The sequence below is a fragment of the Pieris rapae genome, chromosome 7 (genome assembly GCF_905147795.1).
Source record: "Pieris rapae chromosome 7, ilPieRapa1.1, whole genome shotgun sequence".
Taxonomy (NCBI): domain Eukaryota; kingdom Metazoa; phylum Arthropoda; class Insecta; order Lepidoptera; family Pieridae; genus Pieris; species Pieris rapae.
In genome coordinates this window covers 7,644,499-7,668,381 of record NC_059515.1, presented here as the reverse complement: position 1 = coordinate 7,668,381, position 23,883 = coordinate 7,644,499, and the positions used below count along the sequence as shown (strand labels likewise).

Genomic DNA, 23,883 nt, shown 5'->3' with positions numbered 1-23,883 from the left:
TGAAGTTACTAGACCTTTTCACAAAATTAAATATATTTTGAAAATTACTAAAATATATGCAACAATACTTTCAGTGCCTGTTTATTAAAACATTGTATAAAACTCTTAGTTGTAAATAAAACTACACATAATAAGAAAATAATATATTTTTCTCAAACCACACCATAGAATGAGCTACAATAGATGCATAAATAAATGCTTCGAAATTATATTCAGCAATAAACAGTCAATGTGGTCAACTTTGCACATGATGTACAATCATACAAAATAAAAAAAACATGACAAAGCAAGTAATATTGTCTGATTAAACTATATCACAGGCTAACCAGTGTTATCTACCTGTTCAATTTTTGACAAGCTATTCGTCCAATAAGAAGCTTCATGTGTTCCATTTCATAATCTGTGTCAAAAATTTCCACAGATTATAAGAAGAGTTATTCAAAATTGTTCAGTTTAATTGATGAAACAACTTACTGTCCGGATAGCTTATACATAACATGATGCCAATTCAACATTAAAAATATGCCATTTATCGCTTCATGCTTTAGGAATAAACAATAGAGGCGCTTTTCGTTCGGTTATTGGTCAATTGTCAGACGCGATACGTCCCATTCGTCCAATCACGATCACACGAAACGCGCCACACTAACAATGTCAGCTTCCTCAAGCGATCAACGAAATAAAATGATTAACAATAACATCCCAAAAATTAACATATCATGCGATAACTAGAATTATAACGAAGCCTCACAAATGTGGACGCGTTTAATAAACTAACACCCGCTGTAAATTCTAAGCCGCGTTAGATTTAGTTCATAGAAATACAAATCTTTCTTGTGGTTGTGAAATAAACACAAAGAAATAGAGACGGCTTTATTATTTATAATTTTAAATATTGGTGATTTTTTTATAAGAATAGTAATAACTTCGAATTGTCTATAGATATATTGACTCTAGATATTCGTTACGAGCGAATGTACGTAAACATCTATTTTTCAATATTTCTTTAGTAATATGGGTTATATTTTTTTGTACACATAATTGTACAATGGTAAGCATAAAATTTGGTCCTAAAATTTCAATAGGGCTTTGTTCTTTGCTTTGACGGAAGTAAGCCTCAATACGAAAACCATTTGTGTGTGTGACAAATTAATAATTGATTACTTGAATTGAAATTATTACAAATAAAATTTCTGACATTATTATTACTTTGCATATAAATAGACACCACATAACATTGATCTATTTTAGGATATTATAATAATCACACCTGTTTTGTTCTGTTACACCGAATTGTCTACGTGATTAATTATATAAATCATGGCTCGGCTTCTTAATGTGTATTTATTTTCTAACATTGGATTTCTAAAACAAAGTACGAACCGTAATTACTACGAGCCGTCAGTTATATAGTGCACATATTTGACGGAGGTTAAGTGGTATAATGCATATACACATTTCTTGTGACTCATAAATTAAGTAATAATAATAAAATTTTACGAACACATTGAACAAAGAAAAACACGAATCGCATTATAATTCAATAACGTTTTAGTATTTTAAAATGTTTTTAATTATAATTCATACATAATAAAAATTTCACATTCATTGTATATTGACATATTACCCATATTAACAAATTCAACTTAAACCAAAATCTAGTTTAAGGATTAAAAAAATATATTTGTGAATCAAAAAAAAAATTAATAAAATCAGCAAAATTTCAAAAATAATTTTAGTGAAAGTGTTTTACTAAATCAAGACTTGCGATAAATTTGAATATGGGCCCAAATTTAAATACTAAATGCGTTCGTGATAATTTACGATAGCAACCTACTAGACCAGCACTTGTGTCACTAAACGGGCGTTTGCGTTTAAACAAGAGAGAATCCCTGCGTCTGCTGAATGGCTTGAACGAGGTAGTATTTGAGACGTTCTTTCGTTTTGTACCGAGGAAGGTCCAATAGGTTAAAGCAAGTATGGGCTACTGGGAAATAACGATCGTCTGCAACGGCTTGAATAACAATCTGAAATTAATTATATAAATTATACATAGAAGAATATATATGAAAGGTAACACAAATTATATATAGTTTTAATATGTAGGACGTCACGAAAAATCGACACCCTGAAGTTTAGCTATAATCATCATTTTAGTTTTTTCTATTGTAAGTGTCGTTTTTTACAAGCCTATAATAAGCCGGAGAGGGTTCCAGATACATACTAACTGTTAAAAATATTTATTAACACAGATTTTTTTTATAAATGGCTTCGGATCTCTTCGAATCAATCGTGGTAGGAACAAGAAAAACATGGCGCGTAACGGAAAAATGTGACGGTAATTTTTTTTCCGTTCAGAAGTTTCACTTCAATAAATATAAAAATAATATGTAAAATAGAAGGTTGCACTTATTACAGTCAACAACACGCAAAAATAATTTGATTCAACAATCACACGGTAATAATAATTAAACATTGGTTTGATTTGGTTACCTTGATATCTTTCATGCCTTGTATGGGCACACGATCACTTCCAGTAAGGAACAGTAGGAACTTTTTCTTATCCTCCAACGATAACTCGTGGAAGATCTCCCAAAACCATCTGTCAACATCAAAATAGTAGAAATTAAGAGAGAGTTTTAGCCAGAGTTCGGTGACGGTTGTTGGAACAATCTTCAAAAGTGTTAAATGAGATTGTTTGAAGCTGGGTGTTATCTGGTTTTAATAATTTAAAACGTGAGATTATAAGTAACATACAAATAGTATATTACTTATAATGGGTAGTAGGGTTGCTAACAAAGGACGAACTTGGCGTATTTAAGGGTTTAAATCTAAACTCTGTTCTATCTAGTAAATTTACATTATATATTTAAATTAGTAATTAGAACCGCTAACCAAATGTTAGCAATCGCATCCTTGAAGCCAGTCCTTGAGTTTTTCACAGACATAACTTGTAAAACAACATTATTTTTTCCGATAATGTCCCAAAGGTCGACTATACTTATTTTGAACTGTTAATTAAACTCTGATTTTTAATTTCGTAGAATTCTGACACCTATGATTTTTTGACATTTCAGAGATTTAAAACCTTTTTGGCCGGGCACATTTTTCAATTTTAATAGTAAGCGGTTCTAATTACTAATTTAAATATATAATGTCAATTAACTAATGTTAGGTTACGTAACTCGAGGTTTTAATGAAATACCAGCGTTGGGTCGTCAACCAATACTTATTTCTACCTGACTTAAGCACAATGGTTAAAAATTTGCCTACAATTTTTTTATTATAATTATCGAAACTCCATCAAGTGATAGTAAACTTACAAATATAGTTGATTACTAATTATTTTTATATTTAAACACTACTGTAGAGTTCAGTTAGAAGAAATGAAATACCGCTAACAATTTTGCGGTTTAAAGTTTAGGCTTTTCCTTTGTTAAACTCATACCTTATAGTTTACATTCTAGAGATATCAAAATTAGGAGAAACCTTTTTTAATACAGGTAATATAAACCTTATACCAATATCTACGACTCGTAACAATTACGACCGTATCATAAATATAGAACCCAGGTATTCTTATTACCTGATTTGCTGATCCGTAGCACAGTACCCATTCTTATACTCCGCGTTGCTCTCAAAAACCTCCCAATCATACTCCTCATTGCCGATAACGACAGACATTAATTCGTGAGATCTAAATAGTTTAATTATTCTGCCACCACAGACCTAAAAATAATTATAAAACACTTAATAAACTAAGGTCTTGAAGTTGATAAAAAACAGTGGCGCTAATAGGGTTGCCAACTATGCTGTTTTTCACTAAATTATAGTTATTCTGTTGAAAAAATGAGTTCTTCATTTATTTTAATTTCAGATATAATTGTGATGTGGCTCATGAAAAAATATTGTAAAAAAGTTGAGCCAGATCTAAAAAATATGTATTTTAAACAATATATACCTAAAATACTGTTTAATTTTGTCATAGACCAGACCAGATATTGGATTATTTGGATATTGGATTCAGATTTTCTTGTTTTCTTTTTCATAATAGGTTTTCAATAAAAGCCGTCGGCTTCTTTCACCCAACGAGCGAGTGTTACATGTGCATAGACAGGAAAATTTATTGGACTTGTGAAAAGACTGTAGGTTTGGGAGCTCGCTCAAGCTACTAGACCACCAACTTGATATACGGTAAACTTATAAAATTAAGGGTAAAATTAATATAATTTGTTACCATAGGTACCATTATTTGAAATATCGAGAACTTGGTACGAAATACGACATGTTATCTCGACTCAATACCTTTATTAACACTACTCAAATATTTTTTAATAAGGAAATTCAGCGTTTCTTTAAATATCATATCAGATTTCCTTATATGGCAAAAGGACTTAAATATAAGTTTCAAAACAATATCTATACAAGGAATGAAACGCCTTGAAACTATCGAATAAAATTTTAAGTTCAAGCGTTTTTATACGATTTTGTAATCATGTCAAAATAATACGAAAGGTGTTTAGAATACAGTACTCACCTTCTGGAAGCCTTGATTAAAAGCTTTAAACTGGTTTTCAACAGACTTGTTCAGAAGAAAGTCGACATACAAATCAACATACTCCGCCTTATTCTCATGTGTGACGGGCACATTCTCTCCATTCTCCTTCAGTGGGTGCACTTGAACTTGATCAAACACTACTGTGTTTACGGCGAAACATAGACAGAATACCTAAAAAGTATATTAACAACACCAGCTGAATAATATTATAACGCTCTCGTGCAAAATATTTTTGGATACTGCTTTTCTTATAATCTATGTGTTTTTGATTTTCTATGATGTAGTTATCTTTTCTTACTTCTATTGTTCTAATAATATTGAAGTGTTTCAATTGCCTTTATTTTGATGTATTCATTCACAAATAGATATAGACATCACATGGTTGAAATACGCAATGTTTCAGATATACGTTTTAAAGTCTTTTCGATTCAAAAAGATTAGTCAGAATACTTTAATCTGTTAAATTATATTTCTATTAACACTACCCATCAAAGCGATCCGAATCTGCGACAAAAACGCTGCACAGTTTCGTGACGTAGCGTAAAAAAAATCCCTCATGCGCCTAAAGTAGCGCCTATGACTTCAAAAATTATAAATAATGTGTGTTTGTAATTAATACTCAAATACACAACCGATTGACTGCAATGACATTATACCCTGAAGAACGCTGACGAAGATATTCTGGTAGGCCATTTCACCCTTTAGGTTGGAGGAGCCCCTCCTTCCCCCACAAGAATAATGGAAATCAATAGTTAAATTAATATAGACATATTCTATATACAAATATAAAAAATGTATGTTCAAACTGAGAATACGGTTTTTAAACGCCATATTTAAAATAAAACATACCTCTTCAACGTCTTCGTCCGGATATTCAAGCAAATGCTTCAAACTGTTCGCCAGTGTTGGGTAGAGGTCAGACAAATCGTCCAATATTACAGATTCGTCTAACAATTTCTTGTATAGTACAAGTGGAAATGGCACGTAAATGATTATCGAGTTGTATATCGCTAGTCCGTATATTGCACCTGTAATGTATATGCTGTATATACTGAATACCAATTTGAAATAAGGTCAAAACTCCCAAATGAATGGCCAATAATTGGCAAGAAACACTTCGTCACTTTAAAATCGATTTTAGATTAGTTTTTTGTAATATTAATTGTTTTGTTTAATATTTGTATGATCTCAAGATCTCAAGGTCAATAGAATTATATATTGTGGTTCTTTTAATGATGTATCATTGTGCCTGATCAATAAAATAATCAATACAAAAAAAGTTTATGTACAAGGCAATTGTAACTATTGCACCATGATAGAAATCCAGTCAATACAGTCAAAATTTGGGGCTACAAGTTATAAAAAATTTCTTTTGCTATGTCCGATATTGTCCGGGGATGAATGTTCGGTTTATGTTGGTGTGTATGTTCAAGATGGTATGGGTCCACTGAAAATTAGTTTTGAGCAACTTGAAGCTTGGGTAACTTAACGACTTAACGAACAACTTAAATCTCACGCCCATTTTACATAAGTAGTTGTGTTTGTATTTTTTAAAGTACATATATCAAATACACTGTTTTTCTTCTTTCCTACATATATCACTGAAACTTTTTGTGGATATGTCTAATGTATTTATTTTACTATATACTTTTTTACTGTATAGAGATGTATGTGTTTAGTTTCCTTAATAATTGACCTCAAAGGTTATTCAATATAAAAACTCTATGTTATCAACAGACATCAGGATATTTGGTACGTAGTTAACAATGATTTTATGAACTTGAGTGTAAATTAACGACGTTTGTAAGTAAATATAAAGAAATTTTTTTTTTATGTTAATTCGTATTGTGTGATAAAAATTGACAGTTATATATGAGATCTTTTGAAACATCACGACTTCACTAGTCAGGTTTGGTTGAGAAAGTTTTTGAACTAAAACTTTACCAAATTGAACACTTGAAGCTAAAAACAAATAAATTACCTATCAAATAATACATGACATCATCTTCAAATGGGTTGTTAGAGAACCATATCATGTTTGTCTCCTCGGATTGCTTAAACATCCCATAGACAGGGTCAAATATTTCTTTAAGCAACAATAGGAAAAACTCTTTCTTCACGCCTCCAGCGTCCTCCGCTTCCTCACCTAAGAATTCTACCTGAAACATTGTACTGAATATATATTATCTTAGTAACTATGCTACTGCCTAAAATATAAAATTCTCGTGTTACGGTATTTGTAATTAAACTCCTCCGAAATGGCCTGACCGATTTTCGTGAAATTTTGTGTCCATATTGGTTGTGTGAGAATCGTAAAACCAAACTCTGTTTTTCATTCCAAGGTCCATTCCAAAATTACATACAACTCTTAATTTCACCCCTCTACGATCAAGGCCCATTTTTTATTATAGTAGATAGTTATGTTATTGACCTTAAAGAATATACATTATGGGCGCGGCAATTTCCTAAATCGTCGTAATTACGCCCCGAGAGTATAGCCAGACGAAGACACTTTCGTCAGTATTTTATTACGTTTTCATTTCATAGCATTATCTAGCATTATTCTTTGTGGTACGTCAGTGATTAATATAAAGTGGAAATATATCTTTCATTATTTAAAGCATTCCGTGAATCCAGGAACCGAACAATTACATTATTAATATCAACATTTCTAGAAAATTTATTTGACTTCAGACATACACAATAACCTCGTAGATTTTTTTCTCTATACTTGAACTAGGTTAAATTATAAAACTAAACGATTTTGCGTTGCGCTTAATTGGTCAATCGCAATGACGTCGCTTCTTTGATTAGACGTAACAAGCTAAATGCGATTGTAAGCTGTATATGAACTCTTAAAACCACTGCAACCATTACACCATGTTCCACATGACATCTTTAAGTTATGTTAATTAGTAATTATAAAATAAATGAAAAACAATGATTTATCCTCTATCAGCGGTATCAACACAGAAATACAAATACTGTACTCTGATTTTTAACTCTGTAGAATTCTGACAGCTATAATTTTTTGACATAACAGAGATGGCAAACGTTTTTGGCCGGCCAGATTTTTCAATTTCAATACGAGTCTTTACATTCATTTTATTTTTTAGTGAATGTAGCCATTTTATTCAGTTCGGTGCTCCACATTAAACGTGATATTTCATCACAAACAGTAAAACACACAAGTAAAGATAACATTTTTTTAATGTTTCCTAAACCTGGAATTGGTAGGCAGTGATGCCATGCCGTTCATGATATAGAAATATTTCATATTTTTGTATTAGGTCATTTGAGTAAGTAAACATTTCGATTTACCTAGTAAGTAAAAAAAATCGTAGCATTGTATTTTTATTGACCTGAAATGGGTCAAATTTGTCCCTTTATCGGTGAAGAACTTTTTAATAGCAACATTTTTCAAATGTCGGAATTCTACGGAATTAAAAATCAGAGTACGTGATGTAGCATGTATTACTTACTCTAAGCGGCTTCTTCAGCTGAGAGCTGTCATGATTGCTGATTTGCAGCATCGTGTCTCTCACAATATGATTTCTCGACACGGACAATTGCAAAAACTGATCTCTATGGTATTCGTACGTCGGATCCATGAAAAGTCTCGTGAATATTTGCGTAACCTCTCTGTGGATAGCCATTTGCATTTGCAGCTGTTGATCGATCTTTAGTAGCAAAGACTTGCATTGCACGTCAAATAGAAATGCGTAGTTGCAGAGGTGAAGTTGATTCGACTGTAACGAATTAAATGCTGATTGGTACGATCTTTTACGGAGACGCTAAAATCGAGATATTGTGTTAATTTTTAATTATTAAACTTTAGTCCTTAACTAAAGTATCTGTTTTAATTGCTGCGAATTTTAATATATATCAGTCAAAATCTATTATATCGACATCAAAGGGACTACTCATCGTAAGAATCAATAGTCGTAACAGCAGATGACATCATTATTAAAAAGAAGAATAGAATAAGCCGGGACCTTTGATTTTGGTCGATATAACCGGTATGTTGTTGTAAATGATGTCGTCCGTTTTGACTGTACATATATATATATGTACTGTACGTGTTTGTTATTTAGCTTCTAACGGCTAAAACGACTTTGATTAGTTTTATTTTTATGATTTGTTTTAATTTAACTGCGCTAGTTTTGTATGAGATTTTCTAGAAAAATGATTTTTTTTTCATTTTTTCACCTCATATTTTACGTTTAAACAGTTTGAGCAATATTTTTTAGCAATATAAAAAATCTACACTAAGATTTAACTTTAAATTTTTATTAATATTTTTCATTAATCTGTCATTAAGAAAATCCACTTACATCTTGATCCGAGAGCCAATTAATATAATCCTTAGCAATGTTAACATGTCCACTTAGGTCTTCAATATAAAAACATTCTGCTGGTATTTTTGGATTCTTTGGATTCGTGAAGTTAATTTTATTTAGCGTCGATAGAGCATTTAGTATTTGTAATATGCTGTGTGTGAAATTTAATCTCTGCAAAAAAAAAATAACTTCGTATAACATGTAAAGGTTCCTTAGTTCTTCGTAAGTTTTCGTTTTCATATGGCATTTATTGAGACTGGAATGTGTAGGCAACTTAAATTGAGTTTAAAAAATCCAAAATCCCAAAGTTAATATGTTCTGAATATAAAAGCATTGATTATTCAAAATTCTACAAATGATTTAAACCTACTATTTAGATGTAGCAACACTTGATTATTTACTAGAAGAGACGATTAAGGACTGTGTAAGGAAATGCAAACAAGTAAAAAGGGGTAATTAAAAAGTCTACTAATGAAACATTTTATCTAAAAAAACATTTAGGCCGTTAAAATATTTAATTATTGTATTTTAATTAATCAATAATAAAATATGTATAAAAAAATTACGAAGAAAGTGCTATAGCGGTAATATATCTAAAAAATAAAAAAAATAGTAAAAATTACAATAAAATCAGGTTTCTAGCTGGGATATATTTGATACCTTTTGTCTTTTTAGAAATAATTGTCATATATTCAGAGATTCCTTTAGAAATTCGTTTCGTTGCTACAGTTCACCTGGTTCATCTAGTAATAAATAAATTTCAAATACATAATTTACCTTATTAAGCCTGACCACAGGCTGCATCAACTCGTACACAATGACACTCTTAAAAATATCAACGAGCATCTCAAAGTACTCCGCCGTTTGCGCCTCCCACCACAAGTGGACGATCTTTTGAGGATGGACTAATAACCTGTTGAATGCTTCGGCGAATGGACCCTATCAAATATTATTAATTCTTTTTAGGAAATTGTTATATATTGACTACTAGTGAAGAATGCTACTTAGGTTAACTAAAGCAACGTTTTCCGGCTAATAATTCTTCCGGCTTGGTGGGACCGTTCAAGTATTACGCAAGCAGATTTAATGCAATTTATTCCCCTCCCTCTCTTGTCAAGTAAATCAAGTAAGCAAGGCTTTCCAAAATAATAGTATTAATTTTTGTTAGAACACTCGAAAATGTATTTAATTTCCAAGCATAGACAATGTGTGGATTATATGTGTAAGAAAGTAAATAATTACTGTTAACGCTATGCTACGCAAAAGCTATTATAAAACATGGACTATCATATTAAAAAAAATGATAAACATGGAAATCGACAGATGCCTTGACTAATACTATTAAAACTACATACTTGTAATTCGGGATGTCGCCTTGGGTTCCTCATCTCGTGGTACAAAGGCAAGAGGAGAAAAACTCTCAGAGCTTCAGCATCTGGTGGCGAATTCTTAACCCCCTTTATTACGTTCTCTGTTAGATTACTGAATATCTGAAATAATTAACTATATTTAATTCATGAAAAAAAAAATGTGAAAAGGGAGGTCAGTACTTAAGTTTAGATTCTATAGAATTCAAAAATAATGTGTAAGTAAAGTGTTTGTCGTTTCAAAATATACTATTATATTAAAAAATATAATAATATAATATAATTGAGAACAGTATTATTGTAGTGATTCAATTAGCAACTAAAAACCAGTAATTAACACAAAAATGCAAATTTACATTCAGTACCTCATCATCATCATCAATGGCGAGAAGAACTGGCAAATAAAATAGTAATACAAGAAGTTTGGGGGAAAACCTTACCAACTCTTTAATAGATGTATTTTCAAATCGACTGATGATACTAAACGCCTCTTCAGCCTTTTTAATGTCAACTCCAGGTACTTTTGTATTACATCCATAATGTGCGCTATTTTGTAACAGGAACGATGCATTCAAACATGATAGAGATCCGAAAACTGTCTCTAAGTATGCCATTAGATCCTGAACAATTAAAAATAGTGTTTTAGAGATTTTTGTGTAAATAAATATGGTATTTGTGAAACACAATATTTTTTTATTCACATTAGTAACTTAATATAAATAAATATACTTTTATGAACATCTCTAAATATGATTTTTTAAATTAAAATATCATTAATTTACACAGGTTATTTAATGTAGACTTATGAACGTCTGTAAAATAATATGCTTCTAAATTTACTTTCAATGTTTTCAAATTAAGGGAGTCACTACTAATAAATGGGCGTCTACGGGCTGCAGGATCGTCTTTTATGGCCATCAAACAGGCCTATAGGTCCTCCATGTATTACAAGTTTTCTATCCTCTATGAATACCATAGATTAAAATTCAATGCTATTAACAGAGGTCACCTTACCTGATTCACTACATCGTCGTCCTTGAAGACCTCGCAAGCGGCCAGTTTAGGTATATTTAGTGTGAGTATTTGTTTCTTAGCATCTGGTATCCGGGCGTCAGTTTGTATCGTTTTATCACTATGGACTACGAGAAAACTGTGATCACCGCCCGCGAAAACACGTATAGGGCCGCTGAGGGCCGTGGAAAACTAGAAAATTTTTACAATAACTTTTTGAATACTTTGTCAATTTAGTGGACCTATTTTATTTTATTTATTTACTTCATTGCAGTTTTACAAATATACGGTACAATTAAAATAATTGAATATATTGACTGGAGACTGTATCGCTTTAACGCGTTTCTTCTAGGCGATCATTGTGATATTTTATTTTACATTATGTATAACAACTACCGACTATACTATTAAAAATAGTACTAACATACACATATCAACAACGTTCATAGTTACTTATGAAAGTATTATATTTTTATGCAATTTCAAACACAACACGCCGGTATCACTGTAAATGTTTAGAACTGGCCAGTTAACATCGCCAATGAAAACTTTTTGAATTTCAATTTTAGAACTCTTGGTGGTATTCTAATGTAGTGCATTGCATTCATTTGTCATTTGTTTTTGTGAATTGGCGGCAAATCGAACGCGACTACGACTGTCATTTACTCCCAAAAACTAAAGATAAAATTCGAGTACATTCGCTTTACGAGCCCTGAAGATGCGGAGAAAGCTTACGAGAATGACATAGAAGAGACCCTAAGGAAGAAAGGGCCCACTGCTTATCTCAGTGGTTCCATCGAATGCGACGATGTGTATGGAGGAATGCAAATTACTAAAAACTAGCAACTTACAACCTACATTAAGCCGTTTTTCATTTTCTAAACATTTTCAGTGTTACCTGCGTATAATACGAATGTAAGTTTTCCTAACACTAAAGAATGGTCACTTTATAAGAAAAAAAATCATAAAGGTATAACTGCATCAACACGTCAGCCACTACGCTTCTTGAATAATATGTCCATACTTAACCATCAGGTACTTATGACATTACTAATTATAGGCTAAATATAAAAATTACTATGTATGATTTACTATTGCATTATCAACATTGTCAAAAGGAACTCAACACAATTTTTTGAAGTTCCTGCGCACTCTTTGGCTTGACTTTCTAGCTTCGGCTTCTTTTTCGGCTATTAATAAAATTAAATATTAATAAAATTCAAAAGTTTTTATACTTCAGGCCAATGTAATAGATCGCATTTGACATCTGTAAGTTTTGGCACCACATTGGAGTGGCTTAACACATCGATAAAACTGAATCAAGGACGATCTTGTATAAAAATCTCACATAACAAGAAAAAAACGAATTCAGTTACTTTTTTGAATTCATAGTGATTTTTTTTAGTTATTACAGAATTTTTAAGTGAATACTAGAAATTATATGTAGTTATCTATGGTGAGGTATATTTTTTATTATAGAACAGGGGGCAATCGGGCAAGTGGCTCATCCGATGTCCTAGCGCGCCCATGGACACTCAATGCGAGAGGACTCGGGAGTTTTTAGATCATATAAGTCAAATTGGTCGAAAAATACTTGAGGGGGCAGCTGCTTCTTCTACTTTGAGTTGTGATGTTTCAAATGTGATATATTAAATTGGAGCCAACTATTATTGGTTTACAGTAGTCGACGAGTTGCATATAGTAGAGGTGCAAACTAGTTGGTTTATTATATGAAATACAGTTTTTTCTCAAATGTTTAACACCTATATATATATATATATATTTAATCAAACTGTTTTTTAATGATACTCATAAGCGGATAATCTCGTAAACAAGTTTCAAATCTACAAATAAGTTATTCATTACCTTATTAGAGTCAGCCGGCTCTGTCTGCATGATAGAGTAAAAATATAATTAAACAGAATTTTGACATACTAATTGGAATATTTCAGTCAAATATTGTATTTAATTCTAAAAACATTCGTTCTTTCCTTCAGAAATCTCTCACAATAACAATTTATTTTATAGAATCTTGTTATTGTTGTTGTTGTAGTTAGGTTTCGAATTCAACCCCCTAAATGAATATGACCATACAATTGGTGATTATTTGCATAAACGAAACAACTAAAAATTAGTTAACTTATAAGAAAGTTAATTTTAGTTTTGGGTACTAAATGCAAAGCTAGCCAATCGAAGTAAACACAGAACAATAAAAATTTCAACATGACAGTTTAATTCGCAATCTATAAAGTGGTTATTTAAATATGGAACATGGTAACCATGGCAACAATCACAACTCATCAGTTTGCTGATATAATTGCATACGTACCGGTGATTCATCGTTAGGAGTAAATGGCACGGGCGTGGGAACAAGTGCGAAAGCCATATGCGGACAGCCGAGTTGTCCGCGCGCGCCGTATCCGCACGCGAGTACGCGATCGCCCACGCGACATAGTACGTGCCTACGTCCGCACGCTATTTGCGTCACTGTACTGCCCATTAATTCCATTATCTGAAAATTTACACCTGTTTCTATATTCAAATAAAAAATGCCACTTTTCGGCCCTATATGTGAATCTCAATTCATTTAAACATGCATAAACGTCAATGTTTGAAAAAAAAAATGGACTTAGCATAAAAGTGCATGAATTTTTTTTTATAGACAAGTATTCAATTTGCGTTATGTGCTAGCATGGTCGTTCATTTCTTCGTCATTTGAAATTATTATTACTATATCAGCACCTTTATATGGAGAGCGTGTTAAAGGCATTTTATACAGAAAAAAAACGACTTATAAATAGTTAATATACAGATACAACAGCCTTTTTATATATGATTATTTACTATTAATAGATAATTATCGATGAAATATAATGCCATAGCCAAACCACTCAAGGAAAGAATTTCTTTTACAGATTATTTAAGTTTAGTAAGTCATTTTCATGCTTAAACGATCCACAATCTATGAAAATATAATATATATACATACACATAACCTTTGAGTGTAACTATATTTTTTATTCTAAATAGACTATTACAACATTTATTTGGTACTGTATAATACTTACTTTTTTAGGAACCAATTCATCTCTGACCGACCCGTGCCCTGTCTGTCCATATTCCCCTGAACCACATGTAAACACTCCACCATCTAACGTTAAAAACGCTGTGAAGTCTTCCCCACATGAAATGTAACAGACCTGTAAAAATATAATAATAAATTAAACAATTGTCTTACTTTGATCACATTTTTAAAATACTGATAGGTACATGATACTTCTTCGGTTTCATAATAAAATAGGTACCATTGTAAGAAGGGGGGTCCTTTTTTTGTGATAAAAGATTATGGCCATTGATATCATTAATTTAAATACTTTTTTATTTGGACTTATTTCTTAAAAAAATTCTGTAGCAAGTTTATATCTCTTAAAAAATAATTGGTGTGCTTAAAAATTACCTTAACATTACGTAATGATTTCAAATGAGTAGGATAACATCTGTTATCCTTATCTTGTAGTCCTAATTGACCGTGACTATTCTTTCCGAACCCATAAACAGCTCCAGATCTAAAAAAAATATCGAAACTAGCAGTACTTGAAAATATATTTTGATATTAGATATGTCGGAGCAATGGCACTGGTATCTGCTGCCATTTTCATTATAATTTAATAATATCACAGGGGGGGGTCTGGGCCTACGCTTTTACGGTTCCCTGCACGACATGCTTGCTTTGCTTCGCTTCGCTTTGCATGGTAGCACAGGTACAGACCTACTCTACCACATCCTTCTGATGGGTAGGGTGGCGTGGTCTTGGGAGTAGCGCACGTCGCTGAGATCCCCAAGGCAAGTTTGGTGGACTAACCTTCTCGAGGTTGCCGACCCCGTTCTTGGTCTAATACCTTAAGTAATAGACGCAACTGAAACCACCAAGCGGACCTTTGCAGGGATGGAGAGGTCATGTCCTTGCGAGTTCATCGTCCAAGAAGACAGGACGGTGGACAGTCAATGACCTCCCGCGTGTTTGTGCCGTGCGCGGGGACCCGTACGGGGGGATGAAGGAATCCTGGTGGTTGAGTGTAGCAGTGCGCCGGACTACAGTTGTGCGCTGCACACAACACACCTCTTTGGTCTGGATTTCCCCTCACACGGGAGGCCAGGGACTAGCTAGCCTTGGTCAACCGGCTGTGGTATCCCATAAGCGGGCTACCTAGCGAGAGTCGGGGTGTGGGGGGGAGGCCGTCGGCGCCGCACGGGACTCGGGGTTAGTGGGCATCATTGTCTCGTGGTGCAAACAGCCTCGTACTCCCTTGCGGCGTGCGGACGCGTCTACCTGCCTACACGCTGGCTCTATACCGGAGGAGTAGCTCTGACGTCTGCTTGCTGAACAAGCGACGTCCCCGACTGAGGGCTCCGTGGCGGGTGGAGAGCTCCAACGGTGAAATTATTTTAATTTAACCTCATGGATAAAGAGGCAATTTTTAAAAATAAACCAAAACAAAAGAAACAAACCAATAAACCCAGGGTGGCGTCTCAGGACGAGCCACGGTGCATGTCACCAGTGGCACGACACTCAGATGCCCCCATCTCACATATGGATGCACCCATTCGGGCAGCGTCCATAACTCCGAAGGAAAGGGAATCGACTGTGGAAAAGCCACACCAGGCTGTTCCCAGGACCGTACCCTCTCCAGCGGAACAAACAGCACCACCGCAAAAGGAAGCGTCCACCGTTGCGGCTAGGTTGACTGCGTCGGTTGAGCCAAAGGTAGCAACTCTGGACGATGCAACAAAACAGTCTGCGTCTGAAGGTGAGGCACCTGCGGCAAAAGCGATGCGGGAGACTGAGACTGCGATGGCGAATGCACCTGGTGCACCGTCCTCGTCCATGGACATGACGGCCCTGAAAACCGCTATTCAGGAACCGGCTATGACCAGGGTTTTAAGCGCCTCAAAGAGGCGTCGACTCAACAAAGCCCGCAGGGCGGCAGAATGGCAGAAGCGGTCAAGCACCGCTCAAGGGCCACCAGTGGACCCTAAACCAGCCCCTGAAGCCACCACGGCAACAGGTGGAAGGAAAGGGGTACCTAAGAACCCAGCCAACAACAACCCCAAAAAACCAAAAACCAACCAACCGACGAAAGGCCAGAAACGCGTACGGCCGGAGGACTCCGTAACACCGACCGGAGAACGGAAAAGGATAAAACCCAATAAACCTCGTACGGTGGGAGGGACCTCGGCGAGTTACGCGGAAGCGGCAGCATCATACAAAGCTAATAAGTTTTGTGTTGCCGTAATGACTGAGCCTTTCCTAGATATGACGCCAGAACAAGCGGAAGATATCCGCCTACAAATCCAGGGTAAGCTACATGACGAACTAATGGCGGACTATGATGCTACCCTGACAACAGAACCAAATGACATCCGGTTCCGGGGTAAAGCCCATTTCTCGGACGGTGTCCTCAAGATTTGGTGCGAGGACGCGTTCGCAATGAGGTGGCTAACCAGAACCTGCGAAGTCATCAACAACCCCATAACCGATACCAAACTAGTGGTTCGGCCTCAGTCCGCAATCCCAAGGAAGGTTCCGTGTCTGTTACATGTTCCAGAGTACACTGGCAGTACGGAGAGCCTAATGAGAATTGTAACGAGGCAAAACCGCCACTTAAACATTAGGTCATGGACCCTTACACACGAAAGGAGAACACAGGACCCAACAGGTGTCTCTCTCTTCCTTCGTGTACCGGAGTCCGAGATCATAACGATTAAAGCACAGGAAAGGCGGATATACTACCTGTTGGGGAACATTTATATCCGGATCCTAGAAAAGGAGGAGTCCTCACAGGTAGCTGAAGCCCCACCTGTAACCAACGCGAGTACATCGGGGACGGCGACGACGGGGCCAGTGCCTCCCATGTCACCGAAGGGGAAGGCTGTGGATGACCGAACAGCCGAAACTCAGTCCCCCATGGAGGCGGCACAACTAACCTCTGATGAAGAGTTATTTCAGGAGACAGGGGGGAGTGAACTCAGCGACAGCTGTCTGCGCTCCTCCCCCTCGCCGAACTGACCTCATTCAAGCTAATCTCCAGCATAGTCAAACAGCGACGGCTTCCCTGCGCAGACTGCTGGAAACCAACCCCAAGACCATCGCTGCGATCCAGGAGCCGTGGATCCGGAATGGCAAAATATGCGGTCTGGGTAACACTGTTGGTAAAATTCTACTGGACACCTCCGTAAGTAACCCAAGAACCTGCATAATAATACCTAAACATGTACCAGCATTATTAATAAACGAACTATGTTCAAGGGACCTTACAACTGTTAGGTTACCCAGAAACGAGCAACCAGACATCGTCCTGGCGTCAGCCTACTTACCGGGCGACGAGGATGTACCCACTCCGGAACTCAGCCTTCTGGCCGACTACTGCGAGAGGGACCAACTGGAGCTCATCATCGCAGTAGACTCCAACGCACACCACACACTATGGGGTAACAGTAATACCAACGCTCGAGGTGAGAATATGCTTAATTTCATTCTTAGTAATAATCTTATCTTAGCAAACATCGGTTCAGAACCAACCTTCATCAACGCGCGTTCACATACCATAATTGACTTAACATTGATAACGGCAGGCCTGACAAATCACTTACAGGACTGGCACGTATCAAGAGAATTATCATGCTCGGATCATAGGTGGATCCGCTTTGCAATCAAAGGGGAACTACCTAAACCACAACCAAGAAGAATACCTCGAAGAACTGATTCAGCAAAATTTTACAGACTTGTCAGCTCCGGGGTAGACAAACTAACGATACCAACAAACATTGACGTACAGGACATAGATAAACATGTTAACAACTTAACGTCCCTACTCCTGACATGCTATGAGCAGTCGTGTCCCCTCACCATTCCAAGATGGGGGGGTAAACAGAACTGGTGGTGCCCCGAGCTGGAAAGGCACCGCCGGAAAGTCAGGAAGCTTTTCAATAGAGCGAGTAACACAATGTTACCCTCCGACTGGGACAACTACACAGTCGCAAGACGGCGATTCAAAAAACTTCTTCGTATTAGAAGGCAGGAGTGCTGGAGGCACTTCTGCACTAGTATTGAAAACAATAACCAGGCAAGTAGAGTCAAATCGTGTCTCTCCAGTGAGACCCATCACTCGATAGGTTGCCTTAAAAAACCAGACAAAACATTTACAAAAACCGAAACTGAAACCTGTGAATTACTACTGGAGACTCACTTTCCAGGCTGTGTAATCACCAACGAGCAATCATGGCAACCCCATTCGGAAAGAACCACCATCAACTCCGACTGGCAGGTAGCTGACAAAATAATCACGAAAGAAAAAGTAACATGGGCAATCAACTCATTTCTACCATTCAAAGCGGCTGGCTTGGACGGCATATTCCCAGGTCTACTAAGATGGAGTGGGAATATCTTGGTGAACCATCTGGTACCAGTATTTCGAGCCTGCTTAGCTCACCGCTATATACCTCTGAAATGGAGAGAAGTGAAAATCATTTTTATCCCAAAACCGGGTAGAGAGGACTATACCCAGGCCAAATCATTCAGGCCCATCAGTCTCACTTCATTCTTTCTCAAGACGCTGGAGAGGCTGGGAGATCTGGAGATTCGTAGTCGGGTATCCCTGTCTAGATTTTTACATCCCAATCAGCATGCCTACAGCTCAGGCAAATCAACGGAATCATCACTCCATAACGTTGTTTCCCGCATAGGCAACTCATTGAAGATAAAGCAGTCAACCCTTGGCGCATTTATTGACATTGAAGGTGCCTTTGACAAAACGAATTTCGCGAGCATTACCAGAGCGCTTGTATCTTGTGGAGTACCAACGACTCTTACAGAGTGGATCAATAATATGTTAAAACAACGAGCTATACAGTTCACCGTAAATACCACTACAAGAGGCATTGTCTGCAGGGGCTGCCCACAGGGTGGCGTCCTTTCGCCGCTCTTGTGGAATCTAGTGGTAAATGAGCTCATTACAGAACTAAATGCTATCAATCTTTACACAGTAGGGTATGCGGATGACATAGCTATCTTAGCATCGGGAAACTTTGAAAGCACCTTATGCGATCTCATGGGAAGAGCTTTCAGAGTAATTGAGAGATGGTGCAATCAGCACGAGCTATCTGTCAATCCATTAAAAACGGAACTAGTGCTATTTACAAACAGGAGAGTTCTCGGACCGCACAAGCTACCGAAACTCTTCAACACTGAACTAAAACTAAAAGAAAGTGTTAAATACTTAGGTGTGATTCTGGACAGTAAACTGCTATGGAACAAACACCTTGAACATAAACTAAACAAAGCAACGATCGCCTTTTATCAATGCAAAAAGATGCTAGGCGTCAAATGGGGCCTATCACCCAGAATCACCCTATGGCTATACACTGCCGTAATAAGGCCAATGCTAGCTTATGGTGCCCTGGTATGGTGGCCGAGAACAGAACTACAAACGACAATAACGAAACTTGGGCGCTTCCAAAGGCTCGCTCTATCGGCTACCTGTGGTTGCATGAAAACAACACCAACTGCAGCAATGGAGTTGGCCCTAAAAATTGTACCCCTGGATCTACACATACAGCAGGAGGCAGCATTAGCAGCCATTAGGCTTATGATATTGGATCTATGGGGCAAAAATCACTATAGCGCACACACAGCGATTCTCAACAGGGCAATAGAGTACCAACCTCTAATAGCCGCGCCATGCGATAGGATCGTTAACCAACATATAATAAACAAGAAATACCAGGTCCAAATGGAAGAAGAGAAATGTGATCGATCGATCCTGAATGAGCTTCGAATATATACTGATGGCTCAAAAACAGGGCGTGGCTCCGGCGCTGGCATATTCTCCTTGGATCTCAACATTAACACACACTTATCTCTAGGCACGCACAGCTCGATTTTTCAATGCGAATGTGTCGCCCTGACAGAAGCAGCCAGAGTCGTGCAGCGACTAAGAGTAAACAACTTTTGCATTAAGTTTGTATCCGACAGTGCGTCTGTGCTGTTGGCACTAGCAAGCAAAACGACAAATAATTTGCTGGTACTAGAATGTCATAATGCACTGGAGGAAATAGCCCTGACAAACAGGGTTACCCTACAGTGGATTAAAGGACATAGTGGATCTCTTGGCAATGATGCTGCCGATGAACTTGCGAGAAGAGGCTCGGACATATTGCCTGATGGCCCGTATCCTCTCCTGCCCTTGCCCTTCTCGCAGGTGCGAGCATGGATTCGCCAAAGATCAGAAGAACTCCAGCAACAACGCTGGTCACGAAGTGAGGACTGTAGGCAATCCAAAATGGCTATGCCGGCAGCTAACCCAAAAATGACAAAACAGCTACTAAACCTTAACAGAACTAGTCTCAGAACAATGATAGGTACAATCACGGGCCATTGTCTCCTCAACAAACATCTTTTTGTCCTAGGCGTGACAGATAGCCCCGTGTGCAGAGGCTGTCTCAGCGCAGAGGAAACAGTCACCCACGTAGTCCTGGAATGCGAGGCTGTGGCTAAACAACGTACAGATATCCTCAAAACAGTGAGGTCGCTCCGAGAAGCCTGCGAAGTGCCCAGGAAGCTTCTGTGCTTCTGGAAGGAGTTAGGCTGGCTTAGTTAGCCAGGACTTCACGCACAACGGACCTGCTAAGAGTCTAAGTGCGGAAAAGGAGTCTCTACATACATACATACAATAATATCACAGTCAAATTAGTTCAAAACTGTAAATATTAAAAGAATATTATATTGTAAAAAAGTGGCGAGCAGGGTCATAAAATATGCACTTATAACCATAACAGTTATTTACTGGAAGTCCAACCCAAGTGTCGGGTCTATATCTTAACCAATCAAGCATGGTGAGCGTGAAATTATTATTACTGTGTAAGTCTCAGATAGGTATGAAAAGATAATAAGTTTAATTAAATAATATTTTAATGAAGTTATATATATTAACCTTTCCTTAACTTAACCTTAACTTTCTACTAATCTTAGAAGTAAAACTGGCTGGCGTCATGTCAAGTAATTTGGTTATGAATGGCAGTAATATACAATTTATATGTAAAAAAGCTATTATGGTAAAAAAATTTATATTAAGAAATGGATGAAAGGACCTTCAACTGAAAGCAGTAACTGGCGGGAAATAGCAGAGAATAGGGATCTGTGTAAGTTTCTCAAGATTGCAATACATTGGTTCACAAAGCGAAGGTAGTAAATAACATCAAAAATTAAGAGAATACTGTATAAAGTTCATTCTACTAATTAAATTGCAAAAACCATTTACAAGAAAAAGTGTGCTGAATCATCTGATAAATATGTTTTTGCGTATCATTAAAACATATATTGCTTTCTTAGAATGTGCAAAATATACCTCACAAAAAGTATCATGAAGGTATATAATATACATAGTTTATAATATTGCTGCATGATTTTTATCAGACATTGAAAATAAATATAGTGAAAAAATTAACATATATATGTATACCTACTTAGATAAAACAAATGTATGGTTACTCCCACAAGTCACCAACGCAATGGGGACACCAACTAATGATGTTATCTGTTGTGGTGTTGTTTCCTTATTTGACATCATGCCTAAACCACACTGACCAAAACTATTTGCACCCCAGGTATATAACTCACCATCTGAAATGTTTATAATGTATGTACCACAGTGTATTGCTTTTTGTATTAGATATACAAAGCAATGTTTTTAAGTTTACATGTTTTCTATTATATAAATAACCTAAGAATCCAAACAACTGTACAGAAACCTGCTTAATTAGGTCAATATAATATAATGAAATATTACAATCTTTCAAAAACTACAATTTGATTCAGCATAATTTAACATCAAATTAACAGATTTAATTTAATATTCCTTAAAACCTAAATACTTTCTTACAAACTTTGCATTGGATAGAAAGAAAGACTTTATAAAAGTTATATTTTTCTCTTAGAAATCTAATATTTTGAAAGAGTATTTAATGGACGGCCTATGTCATTTACATGCTTTAAGTGTGGCAATATAGCATAAATTTGTGTGTTATTTCTTTGATTTCTATATTATATTACTATTTATTGTTGTTTTTTTATTTTGATGTAGGATAACTGTAAATAGTCAGCTACAATAAACACATAATGTATGAAGTTTTTTATATGACAAATTATAGCAGAAATAAAGATTCAAACCCCTAAGCAATTATTATAACCAATTAGATGAAAACTTAACATCTCTGTTCTAACTCTAAAGTAAGTAATTAAAGAGTGTATATGGTGTAACTAAATAAATGAATGTTATTTATAGTATAGAATGAAATACTCACTATTTGTCAATGCTATAGAATGGTAAGAACCACAAGCAATCTGTATTAAATTTTTTGTAGCTAATAATTTGATAATTTTAGGTTTATCTTGAGCATGTGCCCCTAGATTACTACCTAATTGACCCATACTGTCAGAACCCCAACTAAAAGGTTGTCCCCATTCATCAATTGCCATTGAATGCTGCATTCCACATGCTATTGCAGATAAATTGCAACCTTTAAATGTTTCTACAAGAGCTGGAAAAGATAGCAATGATTAAATTTTGTTTTTAATATTAATAATAATATAAAAAAAGTAATAACATGAGAGGATGATATGATATGGTAAATCATCCAAAACACAACAACCTGGATATTTTCCATCATCATCCTTTGTATGCCGCCCCAACTGCCCAACATCATTGTTGCCACATGAATACAGATGGCCAATGTTGGTCAAGTATAATGAATGGAACTCTCCAGCTGCTACTGATTGTATATGACCACTCTCCTTCCATTTCGAAATTGTTGGCTTTATGATCTGTAGTATTCAAATAATTAGTAAAGGTAAGGATTACTGAGTATAGTATAAAAAATCTAGAAAGATCTATAGATCAACAACAAAAATATTATATTAGACAAAATTAATAAGTAATAATACGCAATATAGAATATATTATGTGAAATATACTATGACGCTTACCAAATCAAGATTGTCAGACCCATCAATACATAATTCGTGATGTGTTGCGTTCCCCCAACAAAACATTTTTAGTAAATTAACAGTATATGAATTTGAAAACTAAAAATGATAACAACTTTTTTATAACCTAAAGGAATACCCTGTTTAAACTGTTTTTTTCGTCCGAAATATATTAGAGCAACACATCAAGACAATCGTTTTATTTAAGACATTTTACAGATTTTGTAAGTAATAAAAATATATGTAGACTACTGTTTGTAACTTGTGGTAACTCGTACCAGAATTCAGTTTATCAAGATCGAGAACAATCTTGTTTGATGTTTCTGGACAGATGACATTTCATATTTGACAGTAAGCTTAGTAACCCAGATGACAGTTACAACATAAATTTTGCACAAATTTATTTGCCAAAAAAAGTTATTGCTATTGAAATATTTAAGCATTTCTATTTTACAAGAAATTTATATATTTTTTAAATTTCTTCCCTATTTATATTGTATTTCCTTGTATTTTCTAAAATTATATTTATTTCTTAAACCTGCCATCTATTATTAAAAAGTTAAACCT

General features: G+C 35.7%; 1 protein-coding gene across 4 annotated transcripts; it reads right to left on the bottom strand.

Moving 5' to 3' along the window:
- Window positions 1-128: 128 nt before the first annotated feature.
- On the bottom strand, window positions 129-23,630 carry LOC110994629 (probable E3 ubiquitin-protein ligase HERC4). Of its 4 annotated transcripts, none has more exons than XM_022261408.2 (19): window positions 23,317-23,630; window positions 22,980-23,154; window positions 22,635-22,871; window positions 21,798-21,954; window positions 14,734-14,842; window positions 14,345-14,476; window positions 13,606-13,788; window positions 11,280-11,468; window positions 10,706-10,885; window positions 10,254-10,388; window positions 9,676-9,837; window positions 8,893-9,069; window positions 8,041-8,352; window positions 6,540-6,717; window positions 5,408-5,586; window positions 4,538-4,729; window positions 3,587-3,729; window positions 2,494-2,602; window positions 129-2,027 (listed from the first exon to the last, which is right to left on the bottom strand). In XM_022261408.2, the coding sequence occupies exons 1-19, from the start codon at window positions 23,380-23,382 to the stop codon at window positions 1,875-1,877; spliced, it is 3,168 nt and encodes a 1,055-aa protein (XP_022117100.1). In that variant the 5' UTR covers window positions 23,383-23,630; the 3' UTR covers window positions 129-1,874. The 4 variants fall into 4 exon arrangements, with proteins under 4 accessions (XP_022117100.1, XP_022117117.1, XP_022117108.1 ...); XM_022261425.2 differs by having other exon boundaries at window positions 8,041-8,307; XM_022261416.2 differs by having other exon boundaries at window positions 22,983-23,154.
- Between the last annotated feature and the right edge of the window lie 253 nt (window positions 23,631-23,883).

Bases quoted from the DNA above. Each gene is read 5' to 3' on its own strand.
- LOC110994629 (XM_022261408.2), bottom strand. From the start codon at position 23,382: ATGTTTTGTTGGGGGAACGCAACACATCACGAATTATGTATTGATGGG. The intron at 4,730-5,407 runs GTATGTTTTATT...TATACTTTTTAG, and splicing joins CGGACGAAGACGTTGAAGAG to GTATTCTGTCTATGTTTCGC. The intron at 2,603-3,586 runs GTAATAAGAATA...TGATGTTGACAG, and splicing joins GCTACGGATCAGCAAATCAG to ATGGTTTTGGGAGATCTTCC.